This window comes from Mustela putorius, unplaced genomic scaffold (genome assembly GCF_011764305.1).
Source record: "Mustela putorius furo isolate JIRA1106 unplaced genomic scaffold, ASM1176430v1.1 tig00000992_pilon_pilon_pilon, whole genome shotgun sequence".
NCBI classification, from domain to species: domain Eukaryota; kingdom Metazoa; phylum Chordata; class Mammalia; order Carnivora; family Mustelidae; genus Mustela; species Mustela putorius.
In genome coordinates this window covers 791,528-807,303 of record NW_025421526.1, presented here as the reverse complement: position 1 = coordinate 807,303, position 15,776 = coordinate 791,528, and the positions used below count along the sequence as shown (strand labels likewise).

Sequence of the window (15,776 nt, the reverse complement as noted above, 5' to 3'; positions counted from 1 at the left end):
GAAGCAGGCTCCCCGCTGGGCAAGGAGCCCAATGTGGGACTCGATCCCAGGACGCTGGGGTCATGACCTGAGCCGAAGGCAGCTGCCCAACCAACTGAGCCACCCAGGCGTCCCCCCAGTTAATTTGCTTTTCACCAAGTGTTCCTCAGTTATTATTTCAGGTACTAAACATGGAACTGTGAATGTTACATAAAGGGTCTATGCTTGAATGGAAAATGCTTAGTGATGGAGACAGTGAACATGTACAAAAATACATATATAAGTGGTGATAAGTGCTATTCAGAAAACAAAGCAGAACATTCCTAGTAGGAATGGGAAATGGTAGAGCTGCTTTGAAAAATAATCTGAAAGTTGCTTAAAATATTAAGAAGAATTACTATATGATACAGTAATTTCCCTCTTAGTCATATACCCCAAAGAAAGGAAAACATATGTCTGCATAAAAACTTGTGCACAAATGTTCATAACATTATTCATAGTCCCCCAAAAGTAGAAAAAGCACAAATGCTCTCTAACTAATAAATGGATAAATTATGGTATCTCTGTACAATAGGATATTTTCAGCAATAAAAAGAAATGACATACTGGTATATGCTATACATGGACGAACCTTGAAGACATGAATGAAAAAAGCTCGACACAAAAGGCTATATAGTGCGTTATTTCATTTCTGTGAACTGTCCAGAATTAGGAGACATGTGGAGACAGAAACTGGGAGGCACGGAGGTGATGGCTAATGGGTGGGGAATTTTCCTAGAGGATAATGAAGTATTCTAACAGTGACTGGGGCAATGTTTGTTCAACTTGTAGATAAACTAATAGCTACTGAACGATTTATTTTTTAAAAATCGAATTTACTAAAAATAAAAATTTCTGCTCATCAAGACCCGTATATGAAAAAGTAGAGATAAGACATAAACCAAGATAAAATATATATGTTTTCATTTGGCACGGAATTTATATCTATAACAGATAAAGAACTTCTACAGTTTGGTACTGAAAAGGCAAAGAAACTTAAAAAAGAAAACCCAGGTTACTGGGGTAGAAAATGATAAGGAACCCGTGGTGGTTACTTTCTAAATCTGGTGCTCGAAGAAAATCTTCTGGGGGAGAAGGTCTCTGGAAAGGCTCCTCAAGGAGGAGCCTGCAGCTCCAGGGTCTTGGAGGACGGCACTCCTGTCTCAAGAAACAGGAGTTTCAGTGTAGAACATCTAGAATGAGTATGGTTTGCTTAAAAATAAGCAGTTTCTTTGAAGCCAGGGGATTAGTAGGCAGCGTCCATAGACCCGAGCAGGTAGGAAATAAAGTTGAAGGGGGAGCTGGGAATGACCTACTGGCACCGCTTGCTTCCCTTGGGGAAATGACCCTGCCTCCCAGGGATGGTGATTCAGCGAAACACTTCCCAGCTCCGGTCCGACGTCTTTAACTGCCTTTATACAAGTCCACTTAGAACACAATCTCTCCAGACTGAATTCAGCCCTACTACTACGCACACCAATCAATACTTATGTTAATTTACCTATTTGTGTGCCCAGCACAGTAAATCACCCAGGATATACTTGAATTCTCTGTCCTTCATATCCTGTATTTACTCAGTTACTCAGTTTCCGCAATACTCAGAACATCTCTCAGACCTGACCTTGGCCCTGTAGCTCCACTGACGGTTCCAGTTCATAGTTTCAGTCTGAGCCTCTGCGACTTCCCAGCGGCCAGTTCCACTTAAATTTTCCCCTCTCGATGTCCTGCCATCCATGCTGGATTTTATTAAAGCACAGTTCACACCATGCTTTTAAATATTTTTCTAGATCAGATAATCTACTGACTTCTCCTTAAATGTAACATTATTTGTCAAGGAAATTTTCCAAAAATATTTTATGGGAAAATAGCCCCTTGTCATATAAGTTTGGAAATACATTGACTATACTCTCCCATAGAAGATACAATTGCACAATACTATAGTAAGGATCCTATAAACATCCTATAGTTGAGAAGCCTATATAAGGTTTTTTAATTCAGACTTAAATATGTATTAACCTATGAACACTTTTTTTTTTTTTTATAACAGCTAAGAACATCTTGCTGAACTTCTATCCTGAGAATACATCTTGACCTAAAAGGATAAAATTGACGCTGCAGATTACCATTAAAGTGAATGGAAAACGTAAGTTCTACAACATAACTATATATTATTCTGTGGAGTGTATAAAATATGTTAATTAAAATGCATTCATTTTTAAAGCTTGAATGGAATTTAAGGACAATGTAGCCAAAGTCATGTGTTTATAAATCAGGTTAAAAAATATGGAGCACCTGGGTGGCTCAGTCAGTTAAGCGTCTGCCTTCGGCTCAGGTCATCATCTCAGGGTCCTGGGATCGAGCCCGGAGTATGGCTCCCTGCTCAGCCGAGAGCCTGCTTTCCTCCCCCTCTGCCTGCTCCCCTGCTATGCTCTCTCACTCTCTGTCAAGTAAATAAATAAAATCATTAAAATATATGTATAAATTTATTTCCAAAGGTTATTTAACAGGTTGCTGGCAGAGGTAAGTTTAGGAATTTTAGTTTGTTGCCCCCAAAATAAATACTAGTTTTATTCAAGAGAAATAATTTAGGTTGGGTTCATTTCCTACTGCTACGTGCCTGGCATACAAAGATCCTTGACCATTTCTCTAGGCATCACGTCGCATTTTTAGGTAGCCAGTTCGCTACGTGTAAATCCCCAAGGGTCGAGGCTTCCTCTCGGTTCCCTAATCTCTGCGTCTAACGTAGGATTACGCCCATTAGTCATGACCCATTCGTACGATGTGTTCCCGCTTCGGTCGCTTCTGATACTGAGCTGGACATCGAAAGGGTCAGCACGGGTCGGGCTCACAGGTCGCACCTCACGCGGGGCACGGGAGGGGTCTCGGTGGGGACCTTTTACAGGACCGCGAACCTTCCCGAGGCCCGATTATCTCGGAGGGATCCGCCCCCGAACCCCGCCGCACCGGGTCCGGATTCGGAGACTCTGGGGACCCGGCGGCTCGGGCGGACCCTGCCGCGGCGTCGAGCTCCGGCCGCGGGGCTCGTCCAGGTCCAGCCGCACGTTTCCCGACGTCCGCGTCCGCGAGTTCCCGCCCAGCGGCCCCGCACCCGTCGACCTTGCGTGTCCGCGCGGGGTCCACCGCGCACGTGCCGGTCCGCTGGCGGCCCGTGACCTTCGGCGGCCCCGGCCCTCCCCCGCCCCGTGACCCGCAGGCCCTCGCGACGCGTCGTCTTCCGCTCCTCCAGCGGCACGTGCGCTCGCGCCCCGCCGCGCCCCGCTCCGCCCTGCGGGTGTGGACGAGCCCGAGCCGGTCCGCGAGGCCCCGGGACGCGCTTCCCCCGCCGGCGCCGCCGCCTCCCGCCCCGGGGCCCCGGCGGCCTCTTCCCGGCACATCCGCCGCTTCCTTCCCAGAGGACTGCTCGTCGCGGGCCCTGCGATGTGCGCACCCCGCGTCCTTCTCGGGACCGGCCGGGAGGGCAGGGCTGCGGCGGGCGCGGGCGCGGCTGAACGGACCGGCGCGGGACTCGGCGACTTCATGCCGCGCCCCGCGCCGCCCCCCGCCGCGCCCCCCGCCGTGCCCCGCGCCGCCCCCCGCTGAGCCCCGCGCCGACCCCCCGCCGCGCCCCGCGCCCGACCCCCCGCCGAGCCCTGCGGCTGCGGTTTCTCCCGCGGCGGGAACCGGGGCTCGGGGTTGGCCGCAGCGCAGGCGCGGGGCTTGGGGTTTGCTCGGCCCGACGCGCTCCGTCTCTCCGGGAGGCGAACCGCCCTGCGCGGCGTCCGGAGGCCTCACGTCCGTGCTCAGGGGCGCGGGCCCGCGCGGGTCCCCCTCCCCGCGGTAAGGCCGCCGCGGCCTGCGCACTCGCCCGGTTCCCCGACGGCTTTCGGCCCCGCCGCTGGCCCAGGCCTGAGCCGGCGCTTCCTCCACCTGGAGAGCTTCGGAGCTGCTCCCAGCGGTTGGACCCTAGTCCGTAAACAGCAGCGGCCACACTGTTCTGAAGATTTTATTGTTTATTGGACAGACGGAGACCACAGGCAGGCGGAGAGAGAGGAGGAAGCAGGCTCCCCGCCGAGCAGAGAGCCCGATGCGGGACTCGATCCCAGGACCCCGAGATCATGCCCTGAGCCGAAGGCAGCGGCTTAACCCACGGAGCCCCCCAGGTGCTCCAGTCACACTGTTTTGAAGAGAGACTCTTTTAAGGTTAAAACCCTGGAACTAGGGTCCTCCTCCGTGGAGAGCCCGCGCTGACGGACACGGAACCTCGTCCCCGCGGCGCCGCTCCCGGCCACGCTCAAACCTTCCCGATCTGGGATTTTCCACCTTCTCGGGTGTGAATGAGCCGATGGCCGTTTGTCCCAAACTGTCTGAACTGTTGGATCTGATCCTTGCAACAAGGAAAGTCTGAAATGAAACACTATAGGCCACTAGTTTTCAGAAAGTAACTTGGTGGGTTGAGACCCCAGTTTCTCATCCAGGTCGTAGGCACCCAACTTCAGCCTGTTCCCTAAGTGAAGGGACACAAACTCAGGCCATATTTTGCACTCAAAATACAACGGGGTTGTATCTCTGAAAGAAACTAATGGAGACAGAACAGTCCTTGAAAAATAAATTTTCTTTTCTTTTCTTTCTTTTTTTTTTTTTAAGATTTGATTTGTTTATTTGAAAAAAAAAAAAAAAGAACATAAGCAGAGAGCGGGAGAGTCAGAGTCCCCACTGAGCAGGGAGCCTGACTTGGGACTGCAGGACCCTGGGATCAGGGCTTGAGCCAAAGGCAGATGCTTAACTGACTGAGTCACCCAGACCTTCTGAAAACTACATTTTCTTTTCTTTTTTTTTTTCCTTTTTTTAAAGATTATTTATTTATTTGACAGAGAGAGAGAGAGAGCGCGCGAGCCCTCAAGCAGGGGGAGAGGCAGAGGGAGGGGAGAAGCAGGCTCCCTACAGAGCAAGGGAAGCCTGATTCGGGACTCGATCCCAGGACTCCAGGATCATGACCTGAGCTGAAGGCAGTGGCTTATCCACTGAGCCACCCAGGTGCCCTGAAAACTACATTTTCAAACACAAGATAAAGACTAGAAGTTTAGCTGATTGACTCTTCAAAATCATTTATGTATGTGTATGCACACCTACATATATATTTGTGGACTCAAATAGTTCAGGTATGACATAGAAGGTATATAGCGTGGCTGCTGACAGAAAGTCAAATACATGCTAGCACTTACAAAGTGTTGTGAAAAAGTAGGTTGTACGTTTCACTAGTGATTTTAATGAAGCTTAAACCCAAACGGCATTACTTTACTATTTAGTATAAAGCTGCACACGCCGTAATGGTGGATATTACCACTGTGATTCCCTCAAGGAGTAAATGGAGAATTCTCTGGATTATTTCAGATGGAGTATCTGTTCTTGCACTTGTGAGGTTTACTGATAAGATTTCTCTTTCCCTCCTGACTCCGATAACATCAGTGGCTGGACATGTTCCTATGTTGCCGCTTTTTCTCTTCCTGTGCTGTATGAGCACACTTCCTTCTGCCTCTGAATCCGGAGTAGAAAGACCCTAAACCAATTTCAGTGTGGTTTCCCATTACTCTTTATTGTGGGTCTCTAAATCATTTTGAAGGACAAGTCTCATTCCTGCTGAAATCTGTTTCCTTCAGAGTGTAAATGTGTTGGTTTATCACTAGGGTCACTGTTCTGTGAGACTCTTGGAATCGGATACCTCCCTACATCGAGGGTGAGAGCCTGGGGTAAAGGACTTGCTGGAACGCCACAGATTTCTTTTCTCTGGTTCTGTCTGCTGTCTCATAGAAAATCTGGGTTGAAAATTGGTTATGCAAACAAATATATTTTAAAGGAAATAAAGACAAAACTTTGGAAAATGTCTTTCTTTTTGAAGAAAAGATCTGAAGCCATGGGAAAGAGAAGTCAGGAATTGAACGTTGCATTAATGAAATAATAGGAAAATGCCAGAATATTAAAATATAGTTAATTCTGACTGACAAAGAATAGATGTGAGAGAGATGTGGCAAATAGAGCTGTACATGAAAATGGGTCTTAGTGATACTTAGGCACGTTGATCAGTTGTTATTTTCATTTGCATTTTCGAGTTTGAACTATGAGCTGCTTGCCTCAATATTATTAGACGTACGCACTGCACATTGGTGCATCTACAGTGTCGAACACTATATACACGTTTTAAACAGGACTCATGGAATCTGTGGACAGTACACATAAAGGGTCATAGAAATTTAAGTTTGGAGGCATGCGTCAGATTCCTACTGGTCTACAGATGATTTGACATTAACTTTTAATTAAATATATCTGGGTTCTGTATTTCAGAGATGATTTATACAATGAAGAAAGAACAGATTTTTTGGGTGTCTGTGTATCTACTGCTTGATTGTGCCTCTGCCCCTCTTAGTGCTGTCCTTGAAACTGAAGATTATACAGATATTACAGGTAAAATATTAGAAGCATTCATATTTTTTGGCTACTTAAAGCTCTCAATTTTGATCCCAAAATGTAATATGTTTTTCTCCATTGTGTGGGAAAATTAGCTTCTATGGAAGTGGCATCCTTCTGGAAAATGTCTTACATGTAATCTGTCAAAACAAAAAACAAAACAAAACAACTTAGACCAAAAAAATTCACATTAGCAAGGAAGACTTCTTTTTTTTTTCAGAAGTATCTCTGGACAGTTGCAAGGAGCAAAGTACTATAGAAACAGCTGTCAACCTTGGTACCGTCCTGTAGCTGGGAAAAGCGTGAGAAAGGGGAGGACACTACAGACATTCACTTTTTGCCTTATTCTCAAGATAACAACTTCTGAGATAAGTCCAGTGTGAGACTCTAGTCAAACAGGACATAGGAGATCTGGCTTAATACAGTTAGTTCTAATCCTCTAAAGCTCCGTATCTAAACATAAAATATTAATAATCAGCAACAGAAAAAGGAAAATTTGTATAGTGATTATTATTATATATTTCTTTCTTAGCATTTTGTGGCAAATTAGTAAATTATTGGTAGAGATCTCGAGTCATTGGTAGTAGTGAGACAGACACACCAAAGCGGCAGCTCTGTCGGTATGTTGACGACGTACGGAACACTGCCACACATTTTCTTATTTCATATCTCCAACCACTCTCGAGGGGGATTTCGTTTGATGTACTTCCCTTTGATAAAGATGGAGTAACTACATCTGATGTGCTTGAAATCAGTAGGTACTGGGGAAGCAGCGATGACTCAGACCAAGTTCTCAAGAATCTCACACTTTCACAGGGGAGACTTAACTTGTCATTGGAAATAAAATATTGTTATAAAAACTTCCTAAAGATGAGACACTATTTAACAAAGTAAACATTATAATGTGTCTTATAAAATGAGAATCTGGGCTCTAATTCTTCATTTGTCTCACTTATCAAAAGAGGTTTCTAATATTCTGGAAGCTGAGAAGAGAAGAAATGTAGAGAATAAAGTCGCAAAAGGGAAAAACAGCAGACAACCGGTCCTGAAGATGGAGGAGAAAGGACCCCAGTACTCACCTAACCTGTCGTCCCTCAGTTAGGCTGAGAAGACGCAAGCCGGTAACCCGAAGCTTCCTGACGTTGTTAGGCTGGTACAGTCCACCGAGAAACTGAAATAAACCATCCGTAATTCAGCTGGAGTTTAAAATCTCTCCATAAATTCAGAACAAAACAAAACTTTCTGGCTAAGAAAACTTTTTTTATCTGAAAGCTAGATATGAAGATCACGAAACGGGCTGCACAGTCTGAACCAGTTTTGGGGTTTCTTTGCTTTTGTTTTGCCTTTAATCTTGAAATAGCATGATCCCACATCAGAATCAATGTGGTTTTGAAGATACCATTGATCACACGGTGCCAAGGTCATGTCGTCTTTTTTAGCGGTGGCCACTTCCTGGAATAGGCCAGTATCATCTTAGAGAAAAACGTGCAACATTTTACCACTTCTCTCACAAGGCAATAGTAGGCTTTTTCTTAATCAGTCCAACCAGCAGGGAAGATGAAACACAATCAACTTCTTGATAATAAAAAAAATTAGCGATAAGCTCTTTTTTTTCTTTTTTTTTTTTTAATTCCTTTAGAGCGAGAGAGAAGCTTTGCAGGGAGCCCTGGGAGGAAGACAGGTGTCTTTCGTACAGTTCACAATCAGGCGTGAGGTTTGCCACACGGTAGATTCGATGAGTCGCGTAAACGCTCTGACTCCCAGTGTCTTAGCTGATACGTTCGTGAGGCAGAAACTGTTCGTAGGGTTGTTACATAAACTGCACAGAAGCACCTGGCACGTTTTCCGGCACGGAGACGGCGGAGAGCGTCTGGCTGTGTTCTTTGCTGCCAGACAAAGCAGATCTTTCGTGAAAGGATCAAACAGCATGTAGACTCTTAAATAGTAAGTTACCTTAACACTCTTGGTTTCCGCACAAGGTCCAGGAGAAGGACATGACATGTCCCCAGATATTATCATGAGCTGCTATCCAACGTCCGGGACAGGGGAGGGGACAGTGAGACATAAAATGCAAAAAGTCAATCATAAAAATGATACACTAAAACCCACAATTCTGTTCCTGTGACTGCATCAGATTAAACCCCCATCCCACGGCCCGCACCTGTCTTCTCGTTACATGGGCTTAGGCTGATCCTCCTCAGTGACACTTTGTTGAAGTCTCCATTTGGAGGCTCAGGAAAGCTGTCCCTGACCCTGCAGACAAGCTGAGCTCTCCGGGCACCTCGAACTTCTTGAACGTTTGTAAGTCTTCAGTGTCCACAGGCTACATGCCGGGGGGCGCCACTGCCCCCCAATGTGCTATCTTATCTGCCATGACCGCGCAGAGCCTGACCCATGGTCAACACAGGATTGTTAACTTTCTAGGAGATTTATCCAAGGTGAGAAATGAAAACCAAGACGGACTCCCATCCCTTTTGGGCGGAGCGGCACCGCACCGGAGAGGCCACACTTCATCTCTCCCCGCCGTCAGGGACACTCTGCCAAGAGCGGGTCAGGCTGACTGCTTAAAAGAGTATTCTAGTATGGGATTCATCCAAGAAATACATTAAAGTGCGAATGGTAAAGATGAATAAATAGATAATAAACTAATGAACTATAGTTCTTAGTGTTTCACTTGGGAAGTTGCTATAGAATTACCGACCTTTCATAGTGGAAACATTTTCAGTTTTAATAAGGTCAATTTGAGAAAAAATGTAGTGAGTGTAAATTCTAGAATTAAATCTTATGTGCTAGACCTAAAATGCCCGTTGAGGAATCTCGGTCATGCAGATCTCTGGCAAGATCGCTTGCCTATGAGCGTGGGGGCTGTCTGGCCTAAAATGAGGTGGGGGTCAGTTCTACAGCCTGTGCTCGTGGTGTGAACTGAGCAGTCAGTTTCCACGGTGCTGTTTTGTAATTTGCAAATGGAGAGAATACCTTTCGAAGGTTGGTGTGATTACTAAAGAATAAAATCGCCAAATGACTGGGGCACAGCACTGCGGAAACATGAGCTAGTGGGACTCCCACAAGGACAGCTTTGACTTCCGTGGCGGACGACCACCACCTGGTGGCACAATCCTCAATAACAAGTTGACCTCGGTGGCCTGGGCTTAATAGAGAAAATGTGCAATACAAGTTCGGCATGATGAAAAGTACTAGCAGGTGTATCAAAAGTCAGAACCAGAGGAATGATCAACGACAAAGAATCTTATATAAGTTACTGTTTATAAAAACTAGTTATCGTAAATATCTACAGCAACTCAGGAGTCGGTAAAGCCCCGCCGGGGTCCTACAGGTAGAGAATGACACTGCGGGCACCTGCCTGAGATACTGTGTCTGTAAACATCGGAAGTCACGTTGATGTGGGAATCGGCGACCACCGTATTGTCTAAGGAGCGCTATAGGGATTTCCAAAGTCATTGTGTAGAGCCGTATCATTGAGAATACCAGATGACTATTATTCCTAGCTCATTTTTCAAAATTAAATATGTGACTTCTGAGATTCTGCAATCTGATTATAAGATCAGATATTTATAGAACTGATGATTTTTATTGGTCGCATAAAAACGTGTGTAGAGTGTAAAAACACCTCGTGCCCACACACTGATACTTGCCGGGGGTCTGCTCACAGTAAAGTGCACTGTAGGGTCTTAGAGGCAAAGTCTTCTGGCTTCTCACAGCTCTTAACAAGTCACGATATCAGGGACCATGTTCTAAATCTTCAAGAAAGAGAATGTAAGCAGGATTTACAATTATTCGCAAGTGCACTACTACTCTGAAAAGGCTTTGGTTATATTTTATTTCAAACTGACAATTGTAACTTCAGTGATGAGTGGAAAGCACATATTGTTTCATTAATCACTTTTATATTTATATTCACGTATTTATCTACGGAAAGTATTTTTACCAACTCTCTAAAATGCTATTTTATATATAATGTGTATATAATTGCTATAATATATATATATGATGAATTTCTATAGAGAAAAGTAGTTGTGTATATAATTTTAAAAAATATTTCAGGGACATCCAAGAGCATTTAAGGACAATTATAATTCTGGAGTATCCACATTATTAGGTGCCAGAAACTTTCGATACGCCTGGAGAGATATTTGAAAGCCAATCATATTTTAATAAGTTCATCAGCATAAAATATTAGGCACATAATTGAAAAGAAATGAGGAAACATTGTATATGTCAATAAATGATTATTGACTCATTTTGGTAAGCTATTTACATGTATGTTATAGAGATTGACTGGCGTTAGGGATGCTATGTAATTGGTATAAAATTATTTTAAAATATCATAGAGATAAGACACAAATTTCATTTTTTTGTTTGTACCTAACCATATAGGAAGCTGAAAATGCACGAGTGCGCAGGGGCATAAAATTCAGCATTAGTTAAAGGTTTGACTAGTAATCATTAGCTAACCTGCTCATTAGCCAAACCTGCTAATTAGGCAATTCATGAAAACTGTGTTTGGTGCTGAAAATATCCGTGTCTTTAGTAGATGAAGATCTGTGTGTCATAATAAATCTCTGTTTTATGTTATTCTACCTGATCAAATTTGGGACCTGAAAATTTACTGTTTTATCATTTCTGTCAGCTCAATTTATTTCAACTGAAAAAATTGTCAGTTCAGTTATCCAAGAAATCAAAATTATAAATTATAAATCAAAGTTTATAAATTAAACTTTGATTTTTTTTTTAAGTTTAGAAGCTGGATGAGTGGTTGAGATAAAATTCACATGTTCATAAATAAATTACTGTGAAATGAATAATTATGAATAATAACAACTTATGTATAGAAAGCTATATTTTTAACCCTTCCAATATTTCAGGGCTTACTTATCATTTTATGACCCATATAGAAATTAACAAAAAATTCCAATTATTTGATCACAAAGAGCTCTAACACTACCGAAATGTGGCTCACACTTGACATTAACTCGATGTAGATCATTAAGGTAACAAAAGCTGGAGGGTAGTAGATATTTAATAAAATTATCTAATCTAACTTTTATGATATCTATATCTTCTCTTTCAAAAAATTCACACAAGTTTTAAAACTATAGGATATTCAAAATTGATTTCCTTCTAGGCGGTTATATATTCACAAACTCATTCTTTTATTTAATTCTTTTCAAATGTTTCATATATTTCTAAATGATGGCGTCCATTCATATTTTTTCGAAGTAAATTCATAGTGCATTAAACTCCTTTTGGAAGATGCCCAGACTTCATCAGTTTTATTTTAGCAGCTTACTGCTGCCCTCTAAAGGGCAAATTGGCTTAGGTCATTTTAAGGCTTCACTGTCCCTCAGAAGTGATCGTTGTGAATACTGAAAGTCTTAGAAAATATATTATAGACAATACTCAAGAAGTATAAATAATATTATTTTGTTTTTATTATTCTGATAGTACCAACCACAATTTTCAGTATCTATCTTACTGAGAGATTCGATAAGCAAATGCAACTTACTTAAAATTAGTCCAATATTAATATTATTAGACTCTATAAAACTTAAAATTTTAAGTTGAGTTTTCTGTATACACAAGTCCTTTCCCAAGATATGAAATTCCTCTGTGACTAAAATAAGTGGTTGGATATTGAGGGAAAAAAAATTCTAACTCGAGATAAAAAAAAATTGCCTCATTTTATTTTAAAATATAGACAGTATTAAGTCTTTTCAACATTGTTAAAAACTAACCATGGTAAGTAAAAGAAGGGACCATGATATGTATGTATTTATAATACTAATCACCAGCGTTTTCATAATTTGGGAACGGCTTAATACAGTGTGATAATACTATATACGTATGTGTATATATATACACGAACATGTGTATACTGCTGCTTTTAAAAAGTTGTTTGTATGTAAAAAATGACACAGTTGTGGATTAGGGAGAGCAAATCAAAGAGCTTCCCATTAATGTCTACCCCTAAAAACTGCTGAACTTAAAAAGATGTCTCTACTTACTTGCAATGTCAACACAGTGGTGACCTTACGATGACTACGCGTTTCCATGCTGGTTGACTGTGCACGTTTAAACCAAATTCCTAACACTAGTCTAGAAAATTATTCTACTCTTAAAGTTTAATTGTTGATAGAATAGTTTTCATTTGGCATGTTTATAAATGTTATTTACCTTTCTGATAATTTTAAATAACCTGTCCTGGTTTCTTCAGCCTGTGTTGTTGTTTCTGTTGTGCTTTTTAAGAAAAATCAGGACAGATGGAAAAGGAAATAAAACACATTATCACTGTGTGGATGAAGGGTTCCATATCTTTTATTTTTACCTTGTAGATGTCGAGTTGCCGCCCCTGAAACTTCTGCATTCATTTTGTGCTTTGAAACCAGATAACGGCCCATGCAGAGCCATGATTAAGCAATTTTTTTTCAACATCCACACTCAGCAGTGTGAGGAGTTTATGTATGGAGGATGTGAAGGAAATCAGAATCGATTTGCAACTCTGGAGGACTGCGAAGAAAAATGTACAGAAGGTAGGTTTCTGGAGACACTTATCACCCAGGAGCCTCGAAGCCCCTTTAACTTTAAAAAAAGTTTAGGGTTATTGGATCTAATTACAGATTTGGTAATTTTAGGAAAAGAAGAACTATTTGAACATTCCAAGGAATTTTTTTTTCACATTTTTCGCATTCATGTTCAACTACTGCTTTTCATTTTCCATATCCATTATTACAAATTATATTAAGCCTCATTTGTCATCCTATATTTTTCTCCATAACAAAGAAAGAAGAAAAACCTTTAAGTTCACTGGTTTTATATCTGCAGTGAATTGGGTATAATTCTGCCTCCTGCGTAGCTGTGAGTTGTCAGGAAGGAAATCGTTAGTCACACTGACTTAGTCTTTCCCTTCATCGCCACAGGGACCCGATAGCTACCGCCTGTCAAAGCCGCTCCGAGCCTCTAAAATTCTAAACTACATCACAGAATAGACATATATATATATGTTTCATATACATATATGAAAATTAAGTCATTCTCTACCTAAAGAGAATGGAAGAGTGTGGAAAAGAAAATATGAACCTCACTGACCCATGTAGACTTTACGAAACCCAACTTTTCATAGTTTTACGATTCAAAGTATATCATATTATATTATTTTTCAAAGTATATCATATATTATATTTTTTTCAAAGTATATCGTATTACATTGCTGGTAAGCTTTATGGAACACTTTTATTTTGCTTTAATCTTACTAAAACATTTGCCCCTGAATTTTACAAACTATAATATGGTTTTATCTCATCTCACTGAGATAAATTCCAGATAATTGCTGGCCAAAATTTGGAATGCTTTTCCGTCTGTTTAGTTCTTCTGAATTGTGAGCTACTTACAGGATAGAGGAATCTGAATTGTCTTCATCTCTGCAGTGTCTCGCCCCAGTTTCCCCAGAGTGCGTTATCAGAGCTAGTTGAATTAAATGGCAGCACTATGGAGTGGGCGTCTTTAGTAACACGAGGTGTCTTGCTTTTTGCAAAACAGACAGTTCCGCATTCTCACTTGGATAATGCTTTCCCAAGCAGCTTTTACAAAATAGCCTTGGCTTCATGATGCTCCTGGCGTGTGGGAAAGTCTCACTGTGTTGAAAAGAGAGAACGTGTCCCGTGTGTGGCTCCATGAGGTTCTGGAGCCGAAGGAGCCGACAGCGAATACATTTCTTTGCCCTTGAGCACTTCTTCCTTCCTTCTCCTCCGTACAAGTGCGGAAACGTTACTAACACAGATTGAGCATTCGGGGCTCTTCTGTGGGGCCTCCGGTTTTGGTGATCGCCAGGCCATTTCCCATTCATTGGGCCTTGTTCTCATCCGTGTGGGGCCAAGCGTCCGGCCGTGCGGGGCTGACCGGCAGGTTCAGCACCTCGGCTAGAGGCCCATTCGCCTCATTCTTTCTGATGTTCGTCTTTCCCTTGAGCAGCCTGAACGTTTTCGTCTTTCCCGTAATGCATACCTGTTTCTTTTATTTCACCAACGTATAAAAGTTACCCTTTTCTTTAGAATTTGATCAAATAAAATTATTTGGCCTTTCAGTGACCACCTTGCCTACGGTCTTCTACAACGTCACTCCTACCTACCACATAGAGACGAGGCTCTGGCTTCCATCTCCTTACATCTTCCGAAGCCGCTCGCTGCTTGAGGGAGGGCTGTTTTGTGTAGTGAACCACTGTGAGGACGGAACTAGCAGATAGAGAAGGGGCTGCCAGGCTTTAGAAAACCACCTAAAGAGAAAATCCTATCTTCAGCTAAATGGAGTAGCTGAAACTGAACTTTCTCTCATAATATGAATGACTAGAAAAATTGGACAAAATATATGAAGCAACTGTTGGCAGGCTCAAAAGGGAGTGCGGGACGTGACCTCCGAGAGAAGGGAGGCACGTGAGGAGAGTCCAGGCCCCCAGCTTTCTGCATGAAGGCACTTCAGAACCACAGCTATGGGAGGGGAGCCCCAGTCCAGGATGGTGGTCTCCCTGGTAGAGAATATGGAGATGGGACATTAGGAGACTGAGGTTACTGGGTTTGGGGTCTAATAAGTGGGAGAGAATGGACATATGTAGAGAAAAAGCTAAAAAGTCAGAACAAGAGTCCCTTTGAGCTTGTCACTGAACAACAAAACTGCATTTGGCGAAAGTCCCTAAGTTTGAGGAAACAATGACAGGGATTTGTTAATGGAACAGGACTGAGAGAAAACCCGCTTATATATATGACAAATTTTAGGAGCTGGCAGATTATTTTAGAAATCTCATTGGATAAAAGGACAGTGTAAATATTTACACACACACACATACTGGCAGTGAACAAATAGAAAATTAGACAAAATTAAAAAAAATTCAATTTAAAATAATGGAACATAAAATTATTATTATTTTTTTAAAGATTTCACTTATTTATTTGACACAGATCATAAATAGGGAGAGAGGCAGGCGGGGGGTGGGAAGCAGGCTCCCCGCTGAGCAGAGAACCTGATGTGGGACTCGATCCCAGGACCTGAGATCATGACCTGAGCCAGAGGCAAAGGCTTCACCCACTGAGCCACCCAGGTGCCCAGGAACATAAAATTCTTAATGATGGGTTTAAATTAAAAAGTGCAAAACATTCACAAAGAAATCTATAAAACATTATTAAAAAGCCATTGGTAATAAAGAAGACTTCAGTGAACACAGGTATAAAGCAATAGACTGAAAGGCTCTCTTTAGTTGAGATGTAAATTCTCCACAAATGGATCTGAAA

The 15,776-nt window shown here is 42.4% G+C and overlaps 1 protein-coding gene across 11 annotated transcripts in view; it reads left to right on the top strand.

Annotated features, from left to right (window-relative positions):
• The window catches only part of TFPI (tissue factor pathway inhibitor), a 99,367-nt gene that overhangs the window by 54,102 nt on the left and 29,489 nt on the right, over positions 1-15,776 (top strand). For 9 of the 11 annotated variants that reach the window (XM_045086447.1, XM_013061879.2, XM_045086449.1 and 6 more), the window contains 3 exons: positions 2,066-2,161; positions 6,358-6,477; positions 12,831-13,028. In XM_045086447.1, coding sequence (XP_044942382.1) covers positions 6,360-6,477; positions 12,831-13,028 — 316 coding nt within the window. In that variant the 5' untranslated portion in view covers positions 2,066-2,161; positions 6,358-6,359. The remainder of the gene's footprint in view (positions 1-2,065; positions 2,162-6,357; positions 6,478-12,830; positions 13,029-15,776) is intronic. The other 2 variants (XM_013061881.2, XM_045086448.1) reach the window with 1 other exon arrangement.